Source organism: Babylonia areolata, chromosome 1, assembly GCF_041734735.1.
Source record: "Babylonia areolata isolate BAREFJ2019XMU chromosome 1, ASM4173473v1, whole genome shotgun sequence".
Lineage (NCBI taxonomy): Eukaryota > Metazoa > Mollusca > Gastropoda > Neogastropoda > Buccinidae > Babylonia > Babylonia areolata.
In genome coordinates this window covers 16393830-16408768 of record NC_134876.1, presented here as the reverse complement: position 1 = coordinate 16408768, position 14939 = coordinate 16393830, and the positions used below count along the sequence as shown (strand labels likewise).

At 46.8% G+C, this 14939-nt stretch overlaps 1 protein-coding gene across 2 annotated transcripts in view; it reads left to right on the top strand.

The window, feature by feature from the left end:
- LOC143279913 (uncharacterized) overlaps nucleotides 1-14690 on the top strand; it is a 25370-nt gene extending 10680 nt beyond the window's left edge. For both annotated transcript variants that reach the window (XM_076584253.1, XM_076584245.1), the window contains exons 2-5: nucleotides 4658-4805; nucleotides 5647-5824; nucleotides 10288-10437; nucleotides 13531-14690. In XM_076584253.1, coding sequence (XP_076440368.1) covers nucleotides 4707-4805; nucleotides 5647-5824; nucleotides 10288-10437; nucleotides 13531-13970 — 867 coding nt within the window. In that variant the 5' untranslated portion in view covers nucleotides 4658-4706 and the 3' untranslated portion in view covers nucleotides 13971-14690. The remainder of the gene's footprint in view (nucleotides 1-4657; nucleotides 4806-5646; nucleotides 5825-10287; nucleotides 10438-13530) is intronic.
- The last annotated feature ends 249 nt before the right edge of the window (nucleotides 14691-14939 follow it).

The window sequence follows — 14939 nt, the reverse complement described above, 5'->3', positions numbered from 1 at the left end:
GTCGCGCCCTTTCTCTCTAAGAGCTCAGGGCGCTTTACATGATAGAAAAATATTACAAGTTACATAAAACATTCATGAACACTCTTTCTCAAAAAACCCTACACCCCTCAGTCCCCCCCACACTCTCCCTTTCCCACTTTACATACATCCAAAGTGAGCTGACATGGGTGGTGTTGGAGAACAAGGAAGCTGAGAGTGCTTATAGATAGGTTTTAAAAAGATGAGTGTTCAGTGATGAGCGAAAAGCAGAAATAGAATCAGATGCACGGATATTATGAGGAAGGTTGTTCCAGAATTGAAGAGCAGAAAAGATGGAAAAACGGCCAAATGTTGCAGTGTGATTGCGGCGATAGCCACGTCTCCTTTATCGCGGACTTTAAAGAATTCTTAATTGCCTTAAAGATTTTTTAAGTGCCCGAGATACACCAAAATAATATGATTTAAACAGCGTTCTCACTTCGAATACCGCAATCAGTTTATCGATTTTTGAACGTCATTCATGGATCCGCAATAGTGCAATGAGTAAGATAATTTCTTCCCACCCGAACATGTCGGGTTCGAATCTGCGCTAAGGGCTTTATGTTTTTTGGTTTTTTTTTTTTTTTTAACCCGAAGCTTTATGATACCAAATACAGAACACATTTTAACGAACAGATTATTTAATTAAAAAAAAGTGTATCACAAGTGAGTTTTACAGTTCATATCATTGTATGTTTTACCTATTCTATTGTACGTCGTGATATTTGATTTGAGTTCGACTTTTTCACTCACTGAATGCCTGACTCATCTCCGATGACGGAAAAATGATTTCGTTCAATGTTCTGTGGTGTGACTGGTCAGGGCGGTCGTAGTGTTTTTCTCTGGGGTGATTCTTCAAGGCTGTCGCTGAATGTTCTGTGGGGATGTGTGTGTGTGTGTGTGTGTGTGTGTGTGTGTGTGTGTGTGTGTGTGTTTTGTCAGGGGTGTTGTTGAGTGTTTTCTGGTACGAATTTTCAGGTAAGTCGATGAATGTTCTGTGCTGTGATTTTCCAGGGTGGCGTTGAGTGTTCTGTGGTGTAATTTATCGGGAGAGGGGGGTGGGGTGGAGGGCAGGGAGGGTTGGGGGGGCGGGGGGGCAGGGGGTAGGGGGTCGCTGAGTGTTCTGTGATGTGAGTTTTCGGGGCGATCATTGAGTGCTCTGTAGAGGTGTGATTTTTCAGGCCAGTCGTTGAGTGTTCCTTGGTGTAGTTTTTCAGGGTGGTCATAGAGTGATCTGTGGTGTAGATTCTTTCAGGGCGATCGTTGAGTGTTCTGTTGGAGCGATCTTGTTTCAGGGCGATCGTTGAGTGTTCTGTTGGAGCGATCTTGTTTCAGGGCGATCGTTGAGTGTTCTGTTGGAGCGATCTTGCTTCAGGGCGATCGTTGAGTGTTCTGTTGGAGCGATCTTGTTTCAGGGCGATCATTGAGTGTTCTGTTGGAGCGATCTTGTTTCAGGGCGATCGTTGAGTGTTCTGTTGGAGCGATCTTGTTTCAGGGCGATCGTTGAGTGTTCTGTTGGAGCGATCTTGCTTCAGGGCGATCTTTGGGTGTTCTCTTTTTTTTTTTCCAGGGCAGTGGTTGAATGTTCTGCGGTGTGATTTTTGAGTGTTCGGCTGGGTCGCTATTTTTCAGAACTGTCATTGAGTGCTCTGTGGGGTGTCTGATTTTTCAGGGCAGTCGTTGAGTGTTCTGTGGGGGTGTAATTTTTCATGGCGGTCATTGAGTGTTCTGTGGTGTGATTTTTTCAAGTTTTCAAGGTGGTCTTTGAGTACTCTGTGGTATGTTTTTTATGTTTTTTTTAAGGTGGTCGTTGAGTGTTCTGTAGTGTGATTTTTCAAGGTGGTCATTGAGTGCTCTATGGTATGTTTTTTCAAGGCGGTCGTTGAGTGTTCTTTGGCGTGATTAAAAAATAAAGAAAGCTTTCTGTGATTTTTTTTTTAAGCGCGACGTTGCGTTCTGTGGGAATGAGAATTTTTTTCCAGGGCGGCGTTGAGTGTACTGTGGGGGTGTGATGTTTTCAGGATGCATTGAGTGTCCTGTGGGGGTGTGATGTTTTCAGGATGCATTGAGTGTCCTGTGGCGGTGTGATGTTTTCAGGACGGGGTTGAGTGTCCTGTGGGGGTGTGATGTTTTCAGGACGGCGTTGAGTGTCCAGTGGGGGTGTGATGTTTTCAGGATGGCGTTGAGTGTCCTGTGGGGGTGTGCTATTTTCAGGACGGCGTTGAGTGTCCTGTGGGGGTGTGATGTTTTCAGAATGGCGTTGAGTGTCCTGTGGGGGTGTGATGTTTTCAGGACGGGGTTGAGTGTCCTGTGGGGATGTGATGTTTTCAGGATGGGGTTGAGTGTCCTGTGGGGGTGTGATGTTTTCAGGACTGGGTTGAGTGTTCTGTGGAGGTGTGCTATTTTCAGGACGGCGTTGAGTGTCCTGTGGGGATGTGATGTTTTCAGGACGGGGTTGAGTGTCCTGTGGGGATGTGATGTTTTCAGGACGGGGTTGAGTGTCCTGTGGGGGAATGATGTTTTCAGGATGCATTGAGTGTCCTGTGGCGGTGTGATGTTTTCAGGACGGCGTTGAGTGTCCTGTGGGGGTGTGATGTTTTCATGGCGGCGTTGAGTGTCCTGTGGGGGTGTGATGTTTTCAGGACGGGGTTGAGTGTCCTGTGGGGGTGTGATGTTTTCAGGATGCATTGAGTGTCCTGTGGGGGTGTGATGTTTTCAGGATGGCGTTGAGTGTCCTGTGGGGGTGTGATGTTTTCAGGACGGCGTTGAGTGTCCAGTGGGGGTGTGATGTTTTCAGGATGGCGTTGAGTGTCCTGTGGCGTTGAGTGTCCTGTGGGGGTGTGATGTTTTCAGGACGGCGTTGAGTGTCCTGTGGAGGTGTGATGTTTTCAGGACGGCGTTGAGTGTCCTGTGGGGGTGTGATGTTTGTTTTCAGGATGGCGTTGAGTGTCCTGTGGAGGTGTGATGTTTTCAGGACGGCGTTGAGTGTCCTGTGGGGATGTGATGTTTTCAGGACGGCGTTGAGTGTCCTGTGGGGATGTGATGTTTTCAGGACGGGGTTGAGTGTCCTGTGGGGGTGTGATGTTTTCAGGACGGCGTTGAGTGTCCAGTGGGGGTGTGATGTTTTCAGGACGGCGTTGAGAGTCCTGTGGAGGTGTGATGTTTTCAGCCGGGACGGCGTTGAGTGTCCTGTGGGGGTGTGATGTTTTCAGGACGGGGTTGAGTGTCCTGTGGGGGTGTGATGTTTTCAGGATGGCGTTGAGTGTCCTGTGGGGGTGTGATGTTTTCAGGATGGCGTTGAGTGTCCTGTGGGGATGTGATGTTTTCAGGGTGGCGTTGAGTGTCCTGTGGAGGTGTGATGTTTTCAGAATGGCGTTGAGTGTCCTGTGGGGGTGTGATGTTTTCAGGATGGCGTTGAGTGTCCTGTGGGGGGAGTGATGTTTTCAGGATGGCGTTGAGTGTCCTGTGGGGGGAGTGATGTTTTCAGGATGGCGTTGAGTGTCCTGTGGGGGGAGTGATGTTTTCAGGATGGCGTTGAGTGTCCTGTGGGGGGGAGTGATGTTTTCAGGATGGCGTTGAGTGTCCTGTGGGGGGGAGTGATGTTTTCAGGATGGCGTTGAGTGTCCTGTGGGGGAGTGATGTTTTCAGGATGGCGTTGAGTGTCCTGTTGGGGGAGTGATGTTTTCAGGACGGCGTTGAGTGTCCTGTGGGGGAGTGATGTTTTCAGGACGGCGTTGAGTGTCCTGTGGGGGTGTGATGTTTTCAGGATGGCGTTGAGTGTCCTGTGGGGGGAGTGATGTTTTCAGGATGGCGTTGAGTGTCTAGTGGGGTTGAGTGTCCTGTGGGGGTGTGATGTTTTCAGGATGGCGTTGGGTGTCCTGTAGGGGAGTGATGTTTTCATGGCGGCGTTGAGTGCCCTGTGACGTTGAGTGTCCTGTGGGGATGTGCTTTTTTTCAGGGTGGCGTTAAGTGTCCTGTGGGGGAGTGATGTTTTCATGGCGGCGTTGAGTGTCCTGTGGGGGTGTGATGTTTTCAGGATGGCGTTGAGTGTCCTGTGGGGGTGTGATGTTTTCAGGGTGGCGTTGAGTATCCTGTGGGGGTGTGATGTTTTCAGGATGGCGTTGAGTGTCCTGTGGGGGTGTGATGTTTTCAGAATGGCGTTGAGTGTCCTGTGGGGGAGTGATGTTTTCATGGCGGCGTTGAGTGCCCTGTGACGTTGAGTGTCCTGTGGGGATGTGTTTTTGTCAGGGTGGCGTTGAGTGTCCTGTGGGGGTGTGATGTTTTCAGGGCGGCGTTGAGTGTCCTGTGGAGGTGTGATGTTTTCATGGCGGCGTTGAGTGCCCTGTCGTTGAGTGTCCTGTGGGGATGTGTTTTTGTCAGGGTGGCGTTGAGTGTCCTGTGGGGGTGTGATGTTTTCAGGGCGGCGTTGAGTGTCCTGTGGAGGTGTGATGTTTTCATGGCGGCGTTGAGTGCCCTGTCGTTGAGTGTCCTGTGGGGGTGTGATGTTTTCAGGGCGGCGGTGAGCGTCCTGTGGGGATGTGATGTTTTCAGGGCAGTAGTGAGTGTCCAGTAGGGGTGTGATTTCCTCCCCCAGGGCGACGTTGAGGGTCCAGTTGAGGTGTGTGATTTTTTTCCCCAGGGCGGCCTTCAGGAAGAAGAAGAAGGGGCAGGTGGTGACAGTGCTGGGGATGAAGGCGGAGAACCAGAAGCGTGTGCTGGCTGTGGGCAGGCTGCTGGTGCACGCGACGTTCCTCACCTTCGCCATCGCCTTCTTCTCCCAGCACTGGGTCAGTGCGACACGCTCACAGTGTAGTGTGTGTGTGTGTGTGTGTGTGTGTGTGTGTGTGTGTGTGTGTGTGTGTGTGTGTGTGTTGTGTTGTGCTGTGTTGTTCTCTCTCTCTGTCTCTCTCTGTTGGGAGTATGGGAGTTAAGCTAGTCATCCATTCACCCATAACTTCCTTCACTCTGATCTGCCCTGCCAGACAGCCTTTCCACGTAGCACACACACACACACACACACACACACACACACACACACACACATACACACACGCACACACACACACACGCACGCACAAATGCACACACACACACACACACACACACACACACACACACACACACACACACACACACACACGATGTAGTTGATGACTTTTCTTCCATTACTTCATTAGCCACTGAAAAGATTTTGAATGATTATTCATTGCTTAGAATGTTTTCGGAAATTTTAAACTCCAGTCCAGTTGGTATCCTCCTTTGATGTGTTATAATTAATGTTGTTATTTATATTTACATTGTTGTTGGTTAATACTTGTTGATATGCATATACATATTCTCCTTCCCATGACACCTCACTCAATACACACCACAATCTCTTTAGACCTTTTTCTTATAATATACTTTTCCTCTGATACATAACATGAAGACTTTTTACACTAATGTTCACATGCATTCCCTTTCCTTTATCCACTTCCTTACTCCTTTCCGTCTAAAAACACTTATAGTGAATAGACGTTAAACTGAAGATAAAACACACACACACACACACACACACACACACACACACACACACACACACACTCTCGAAGGAGTGCCCCCGAGGAGAAACCTGTGTGTAAAAAACAGGTGTGCAGAGTGTATGACTCCGAGGAAGAGACAGGTACCGGCGCGGAACTTCTGATGCAGCTGCGGAGAACGGACAAGTCCGTGGTCAGCCCCAGACAACTGTACTGTTTCGGGATCTGGATAGCCTGTGACGTGAGCGACCGGTGTGGCGACGTTTGGCGTCTGGTGCCAGGCCCTGGTGAGTCTCGTTCTCTATCTGTGAGCTGGGGAGTTGGGAGTTTATCCATGGCCTTTGTGTGTGTGTGTGTGTGTGTGTGTGTGTGTGTGTGTGTGTGTGTGTGCCGTGGAAGCTGCGATACGTAGACTAGAAATGAGTGTGTGGAGGAAGGGGGTAGAGGAGGTGCAAGGTAATGTGTGTGTGTGTGTGTGTGTGTGTGTGTGTGTGCTGGAGCTCATGTACGTTTATATGTATTTGACTGTGCTTTCATATCTGTGAAACTGCATGTTTGGTGCATTTCTGTTATGTATGTGTGGGTGTATGTGTGAATGTGTGTCTTCATGTTTTACATTTATTCGCTTATTTATCACCATTGTTGTCTTATTTATTTATTTATTTTTTATTATCATTTTATTAGTATTACTATTATTATTACTACTACCTTTTTCTATATTATAATTATTATTTATTTATTTATTTATTTATGTAAGCTTATCTATTATTTATTCCCCCGTTTTTTTTTGTTTTTTTCTCAAGGCCTGACTAAGCGCGTTGGGTTACGCTGCTGGTCAGGCATCTGCTTGGCAGATGTGGTGTAGCGTATATGGTTTTGTCCGAACGCAGTGACGCCTCCTTGAGCTACTGAAACTGAAACTCATGGCCTTTGGCAAGAAAAAACAACAAAAGCAAACAAAAAAAAACAAAACAAAACAAAACAACTGACCCCAAAGGGTAAGTTGTTCATTGCTTGGGTCTAGGTTCAGTGAAGGTTGCATTGCTCGAGGGGGTGTGCCCAGAGACGCGTTTTCTACACGCTAGTCAGGCAAGGTTCAACTACGCGAGGCACGCTACGAAGGAAAAATAGTAATGAGACAACGTTTTGGTGTGTACCAGAAAGTGTCGATAGACTGACGTTTTTCTTTTTGACATATCCTGCTTTAGTGAAACGGGAAAAGAAGGTCACAGTTGTTCTTAAATCTCTCTCTCTCCCCCCCCTCTCTCTCTCTCTCTCTCGTCAATTTCACACGCGCGTTCTTATGTGTATGTATGTGTGTAATTATGTATGTATGTATATATGTATATATGTGTGTGTGTTTGTGTGTGTGTGTTTGTGTGTGTGTGTGTGTGTGTGTGTGTGTGTGTGTGTGTGTGTGAGAGAGAGAGAGAGAGAGAGGAGTATATATAACGTAGATGAAACCATTAACTAAAAACTGAGCTAACCAGAGCTGACAAGGACCAGTAGGGAAATGTCAAGAACGAAGATAATTATGAGGGAATAAGCTGGATGGTCGGTGGAGCTGATGACTGAGGACCAAGGAACGGCTAAGGATCAGATCCAAGACCTTCGAACTGACCCGACACTGATGCTCAAGCACAAACAGAACCCTTAGGCACCAGTCAGCTGCCGTCACCTAAGAATGTTCAGAATCCCAAGGCCCGACCAGTGCGTTAAGCCTATCGCACACGGGGCATCAAGCAGCACGTTTCACGCGACAAGCAGCAAGTTTCGAGCAACGCCCAGTGTGCAAGGTTTTCAGGAAGAGTCGCGCGCCACGCAGCAAGATCGCCGTCGCCGCGCGTCTTGTTTCTTCAATAGAACTTGTCCTGTTCCCCCGCGACAAAAGCGACAGACGTGCGTGGAGCAACCAATCACGAGACCCGCTCGTTTCACGTGAGACATCGTTTGGAATCTATTTCAGCAAGTTTCAGCACGTGACTTTCCAAATATGGAGCGTGATGCGTGTGCCTGAGGAGGTATGTCGCGCGTGTGCGAGCGACACGCCTCGCTACATGTTTCAGGCGTCCGCGCGACAAATGTAGCGAGGCATTAAAAACTGATGCGCGGCCGACGCTGACGCCCCGTGGGCGACGGGCCTTAGGTTCACCCCAAGGTCAGGCATCTGTTCCCTTTGTTTATCATTATTATTATTATTATTATTTTTATACAGCAGATGTAGTGCAGTTTTCATGGATCAGTCTGCACGCTTTGACACCTTCCTGAAACTGAAACTGCAGCCGCAAGACTAACAGACGACACTGTAGTTGGCGAGCCCGCACTAGATTCAGCATTGTTAGATCTCTGGAGGGATAAAGAGGTGATACAATTCAACACAATACAACATAATACAACACAACACAACACAACACACTACACTGCACAACACTGTACTGCACTACACTACAACGCAACGCAAAGCAACGCAACGCAACGCAACGCAGCGCACCACACCACACCACACCACAATACCAATTCTCTCTGTCTCTGTCTCTCTCTCGAAATCTTACACTGTAGATGTACAAGTCCTTGGAAAGAAGGTATACTTTGTAGTGAAATCATTGTGTGTTGAAATGTACGTGCACGTATATAGCTGACATGTGCTTGGTGCTTAATTGATTAATGTATATTGCCCCCCCCCCCCCCCTTCAAAATGGGGCTGAACCCTTTTTTTTGTATAAATAATCGTTAATCTCAGAGATGCCAACTGTTACGATTTCGCCGTATTTTCTTACGCTCGATCGCAGTTTGTTCCGACGTCACGCTAAAGTCAAAATTGTTCCGATGAGTTCATTTTCGACTACATAGCATGGTCATATGCTTTCCTGTCGTAACATTACTCATACGCTCCAGACCTATAGATCACGAGACCAGGGCAGTTGTTGCGGTACAAAATGTCAAAACGGTACAAAATGTCAAAATTGCGTACAAAATGTCAAAACATTACAATTTGTCACATTTGTGACATTTTTTCCATATTGTCGTATATCTATGTCAGCTGCGGTACAATTTGTCACACATGAGTAGATCATTTTCCGTCGAGTCTGACACGTCAGTTGAGTACATTTGGAAAGGAAAGTAAACAATGACCACTACCACACAGACACACATGGCCGAATGGTTAAGATGTCCGCCTGAAGAGTGGAAACTCCCAAGTTCGATCTGCAGCTGAGTTAAAGCAGAGTCTTTAAAACTGGTATCCTAGCACAGGTCAGAGATCACTTTGATGTCAATTGCAGATTTTGACCACTTAACAGCTTATTAGTGTGTCATGAATATTACCGTACCGTGTACAGTGTAGATGACAGGTTGTCAGAGAAAGTGATCACAGGTCACTTTGACTTAAAAACAAACACACATCTACACCCGTGATGAGGTCGCCCAGTTGCAGAAAGGCACGTTGAACCCCATTCAACAAGCAAACAAACAAACCTTATTAAATGCAGATGACCTCTGACCAGACCAGTGGTCATCTCCATTGTACAAAGTACAGAAGTACTCAGGATACCCTAATAAATTGTTAGATAGTCAAAATCTGCAAATTCGTCAAACTGACCACTCGTCACTGGAACTGGCCGCTGGTCATATACATTATCAAGGGGAAAAAAAAATCTCTGGAGACAGTGATAAGCTGTTAAAAAGTCAGAATCTGACATTTTAGGTCAAAGTGATCACTGGTTATTGTCACTGACCACTGGTCATCTGCATTGTACAAGGTACATTAGTACACAGGAGACACCGATAAGCTATCAAATAGTCAAAGCCTGCAAGGTACAAGGAACAGAAATTTTAAGCATCAACATTTGATTTTTTAAGTCAAAGTTACCAGTGGTAATTGTCATTGACCACCGGTCATCTACATTGTACAAGGTACAGTAGCACTCATGACACACTAATAAGCTGTTTAGTAGCCTAGCTCTGCAATTTACGTAAAAGTGGCCGCTGACCTATGCTAGGATACCGGTTTTAAAGTCTTTGGTTTAAGCCAGCTGGGGATCGATCGAACTCATGTGCGACAAATTGTTCCACAGTTGACATAAATATACGACAGTGTGGAACAAAATGTCACAAATGTGACAAAGTGTAATGTTTTGACATTTTGTACCGTGAACACCGGTACTAAGTGTCGTAATTGCGACATTTTGTACCGTGAGCGCGGTACAAAATGTCGCACTTGTGACATTTTGTACCATTTTGACATTAATTTTTGTACCTCAACAGCAGTCACCACTAACCTTGGTCTCACGTGATGATGCTCAGCTAATCGCGTGCGTGCTTACATTGAAACAACATTGAGTGGACCAATCTTTCAATCGTTTGCCCGAACAAAAGAGAACGTAGTTGTGCGTCTCGGTCAAACAGCGTCTGTGCCCGGTGGATTAAGCTATGGAGTGCAAGGAAGTAACAAGCAGCTCGAAACAGAGAAGTCAGATAGCAATGGATTCCGACTGTGAGAAATAAGACGAACAAATACCAGGGAAGCGACACAGTGCTACAAATGCGTCATCTGTAAAGAGGATAGCAGCGGCGGGTACTGAGATTTCGCCAAAATGTCCCAAGTGTTCCTACGGAATTTTCCTGATTGTTCCTACAAACACTTGATAGGGGTTGGCATCTCTGATTTCTTCGAAGTTTCTGATTTGTTCCTACAAACACTTAACAAGGGGTTAATTGGCATATATGTGAATTCTTTGTCTCTGTGCTGCAGGGGAGATGATGGTGCGGTTGGTGCAGATGCAGGCGACAGTGACCTTGCTGGGCTACCTGTGTGCCTCCATGCTGGACGCCGCCTCCAGTCTGTCCTTCTGTGTCTGCCTGGCCTACAACAGGACCGTGGAGTGCGTCCTCGCCTCCTCCGGTATGTATGTGGGTGGGTGTGTGGTGGTGGTGGTGGTGGTGGTGGATTTCGTTGTTTCGCTTCTTCCTCCCCTTCCTCCCTCAACCACCTCTCTCACCCACCCCCTCCCTCATTCCTTCAACACACACACAAACACACACACACACATACACACGCACGCACGCAGAGGTGAAACAAACTCAAGCGTATGCACACACACACATACAGACACACACAGACACAGACACACACGCACACACACACACACACACACAGAGATATATATATACACACACTCACACTCACATACATACACACACGCAGACAGACAGACAGACATACAGACATAAACACATACACACACTCACACACACACACACACACACACACACACACACACACAGAAATACAAAAACAACATTTTTTAGTGCCTCTTTTATAATAATAATACTAATAATGGTATTTATATAGCGCTGAATCTTGTGCAGAGACAAATCAAAGCGCTTTCGCACCAGTCATTCACACGCATGTATAACTCTAAAACTGTATAAACTAAAGACAAGGAAGGGCAGGCAAGGGAGGCTATTTTGGGAAGAGGTGGGTTTTAAGGCCAGACTTGAAAGAGCTGAGTGTGGAGACTTGACTAAGCGAAAGGGGAAGTTCATTCCAATCGCAAGGCGTGTGAAGATGCGAAAACACTAAATAAACAAATAAGTAATTAATAAACCAAAAAAGAAAGGTATATTAAACAACTTGTTGCAATTAAAGATCTTCAAAAGAAACTCCACATATATTGACAAACATACTTTTTTAGACTTGCCAGAGCGGCAGTTTTTCCTCATTTGCTGCAAGTTAAGTTTCGCAAAAGGTTTTCACAATCTACGAACAATTTGCTAAAGAATAATGGAATACAGGCTGAACTTCAGCATTAAGCCTATGCTATACCCTCGAGGACTAAACAGTTTCCTTGTTATTTGTATCAGGAGCAGTTTGCTAATTTATTAGATTTAATCCTCTTGTTGTTTCTCTGTCATACAGTTATACTTCTCTGTCAACTGAGTGGCAACACAGACAAGAGTAGTTCTGTCATGTTTGTAGCATTTTGTGTATTTGTTATTCAGGAACGGTTCGTTGGCCAGGGTAAAGAATCATCATTCCTTTCGAGTCATCCTTTACCTCATGAAGTCATTTTTTTGTATGGGCTTCCAAACTCCTCTCCCCCCCCCCCCCCCCCCCCCGCCCCCCCTGTTATTTCTTCTTTTTTCTTTCTTTCTTTCTTCTCTTTCTTTTCTCTTTCCTCTCGCTTTTTTGTGGGGCCCCCATCCTCCTATTTTTCCTACATCTTTCCTTTTCTCCTACCAAAGTTCCATATTTACCTTAGATACGCCACTTTCGACCCACACCCCCTCTCTCCCTCTCCTACTCCCCACACCTTAACTAATCACATTGACTGACTCTAATATTAGCATCGTCTAGACGTCAGTCGTCATCACCTTCAGACAGTTCAAAGAAATTATCTTGCATCTGGGGTGCTTTGAGGTGGGGTTGGTTTTGAGAGATTGTGTGTGTGTGCGTGTGTGTGTGTGTGTGTGTGTGTGTGTGTGTGTAGGGGGTGGGGGTGAGGAAAGGGGACAGGGAGGGGGTGGGGGTGGAGTTGCTTAAAGGTCGTTCAGAGACTGAAGATCAAGATGCGCTCTCCCCCCCCCCTCCAACCCAACCCCCCGACCCCCACACCCTCTGTACTTCACGGACTATGGGACACAACCCTGACTCAATCGATATGTCTCCTCCCGACATCGTCTTGCCTTTTGTTCGCTTCCGACTCTTAGTTCTCTTTTTCTTCTTTTCCTGCTTACTGTGTAGTGGTAGTTGTAGTGGTGGTAGTAGTAGTAGTAGTAGTAGTAGTAGTAGTAGTAGTTCGTGCCATGCTCCGCAGAATGACGTGAGCTGTGAAGTAAATGCATATGTGGAGAACTTAACTGTAGCAGACACGTAATATTTGAATGTCACAGTTTTAAAATCGTTCTTCTGATATTCCATTTTTCTGTCCGTCTGTCTGTTTCTCTTTCTCTCGCTCTCTCCCCTCACACACACACACAGACACAGACACAGACAGAGACACACACACACACACACACGTGTGAGGCTTTTCATGTATCTGTTCTTTCACCATGCACGTTTCCCTCGTCACCACTTGTACCACTCCCTTCCTTCTCTCCCCCACTCCCCACCCCCGCCCCCCTGTCCCTCCACAGCAATACTGCTTTCTCTGTTCCTCTTTAAAAAAAAAAAATTGGTCCTTACTTTTTACTTCTTTTCCTTTTTGTCTGATATCACACGTTAAATTGAAGACAACTATTTCTACATATTTCTCATTTTCGTCTTTTGCTGCTTCCTGTGTAATAGTAGTAGTACTAGTAGTAGTAGTAGTAGTAGTAGCAGTAGTTCGTGCCGCGCTCAACAGACTGACGTGAGGTGTGAAGTAACTGACTGATCATCAGCCAAGCAAGGCGCGAACTTCTCCCCTCACACACACACACACACAGACACACATATACACACACAGACAGACACAGAGACACAGAGACACAGACACACACACACGCAAACACACACACAGACGCACACACACACACACACACACACACACACAGAGACAGACACACACACACACGTGCACAGGTTTTATATTCTTCAACCCCGCTTCCCTCATCATTTCTTGTACCACCACTCCCTCCTCTCTCTCGCCACCCCCCGCTCCCCTCCCCTACATGTCCCTCCACGGCAATACCCCTCTCCCACTTCTTTCCCTTTTCGTCTGATATCACGTTACACTGAAGACTACTACTACTGCTTGTGTGTGTGTGTGTGTGTGTGTGTGTGTGTGTGTGTGTGCTTGCATGTATGTGTACGTGTGTGTGTGTGTGTGTGTGTGTGTGTGTGTGTGTGTGTGTGTGTGTGTGTGTGCGTACGTACGTGTGCGTGCTAGTGTGTATGTGTCCGTGTGTGTGTGTGTGTGTACGTGTGTGTGTGTGTGTGTGTGTGTGTGTGTGTGTGCGTGCATGCGTGCGTGTGCGCGTGTGCGTGTGGTGGTTGTGGTGGTGGTGGTGACAGCGGTGCTGCACTTCCTGGCCGTGCTGTACCAGACGGGCCAGGTGAAGAACAAGGCCCTGAGGGTGCACCTCCTGAGGGACAGCCTGGGCTGGGGCTTCGCCCTCAGCGCCACCTCCCTGGCCCTGGCCGTCACCGCCACCACCGTCCTGGCCCTTTTCCGCCTGCCGCCGCCGGCCTACTGGCATCGCAGCTTCTGGAGGATGCCTCTGGAGCTGCGGCCTCGCACCTACTTGGCCTCCCTCACCACCACCACCACCACCTCTGTGACCGGCTCGGCCGCCGCGGGTAGGGGTGGGGTTGGGTGTGTGGGTGTGGGTGGGGGTGTGGGTCTGGGTGACGGTCGGCGCAAAGGGCTGGTGAGGTCCATGATGGAGAAACTCCCGAAGGCACTCCAATGGGGCCATAGCGTCTTCAGGGAGAAGAGCAGCAAGCCCCGCTGAAAAAAAAAAAGAATAACAAACAAAAAACAACAACAACAAAAAACAAGCAAACAATAACAAAAAAACCAAACAAAACCAACCCAACAACACCAGCTCTGATTTAGTAGCTTAGGCAAACACACAATACATACACATACAGCATTGGGAAGTTTAGACATTGCATACACATGCACAGACAGGTAGACGTACATACATACATACATACTTATATACAGACACAGACAGACAGACATGCATACACACACTTGCAGGAGCTCTTATACACACACGCCCGCATATTCCCAAACACACACGCACGCAATCACACTGACACAAGCAGTCACACACGCTGTCTCTGTCTCTCTCTCTGTCACACACACACACACATACACACGCACGCTCGCATGCACGTACACATGTATACATGCTCACATACACAGTTACTCGCATTGATATACACACGTACAGTTTATGAGCAATTTTTGCATTTGTGCAAGTTCAAACCGTTCTTGTGTCTTTTAAAGAAAACTGTTCAACAGTTATAAGACTTAACAATACAACATGTTCTTGTATCTTTTTAAGGAGAAATGTCCAACGTATATAAAACTGAACTATACAACTGACTTTCATAGCAGACCTAAGGAATTATGATATAATGTTGTGTAGTGTGGTGTCATGTGATGTGGTGTGATGCGATGTAACGTGTGTGTGTGTGTGTGTGTGTGTGTGTGTGTGTGTGTGTGTCTGCGCCAGCGTACATACATAAGACAGCATGTTTTTCTAGGAAAAAAAAGAAAGAAAAAAGAAAGAAATAAACATTAAGAACACCTACGAAAACGGAGCCGGATTATAATATAATATATGTCGTGGTAACACGGTGTTACACGTAACGTAAAAATGTCAGTTCAAACTGTACACGAGTGAATGTGGAAGTCGAAGCTCACGAACGCAGAAGACGTGAAGAAGATGAATATAAAGACAGTGCTCTGA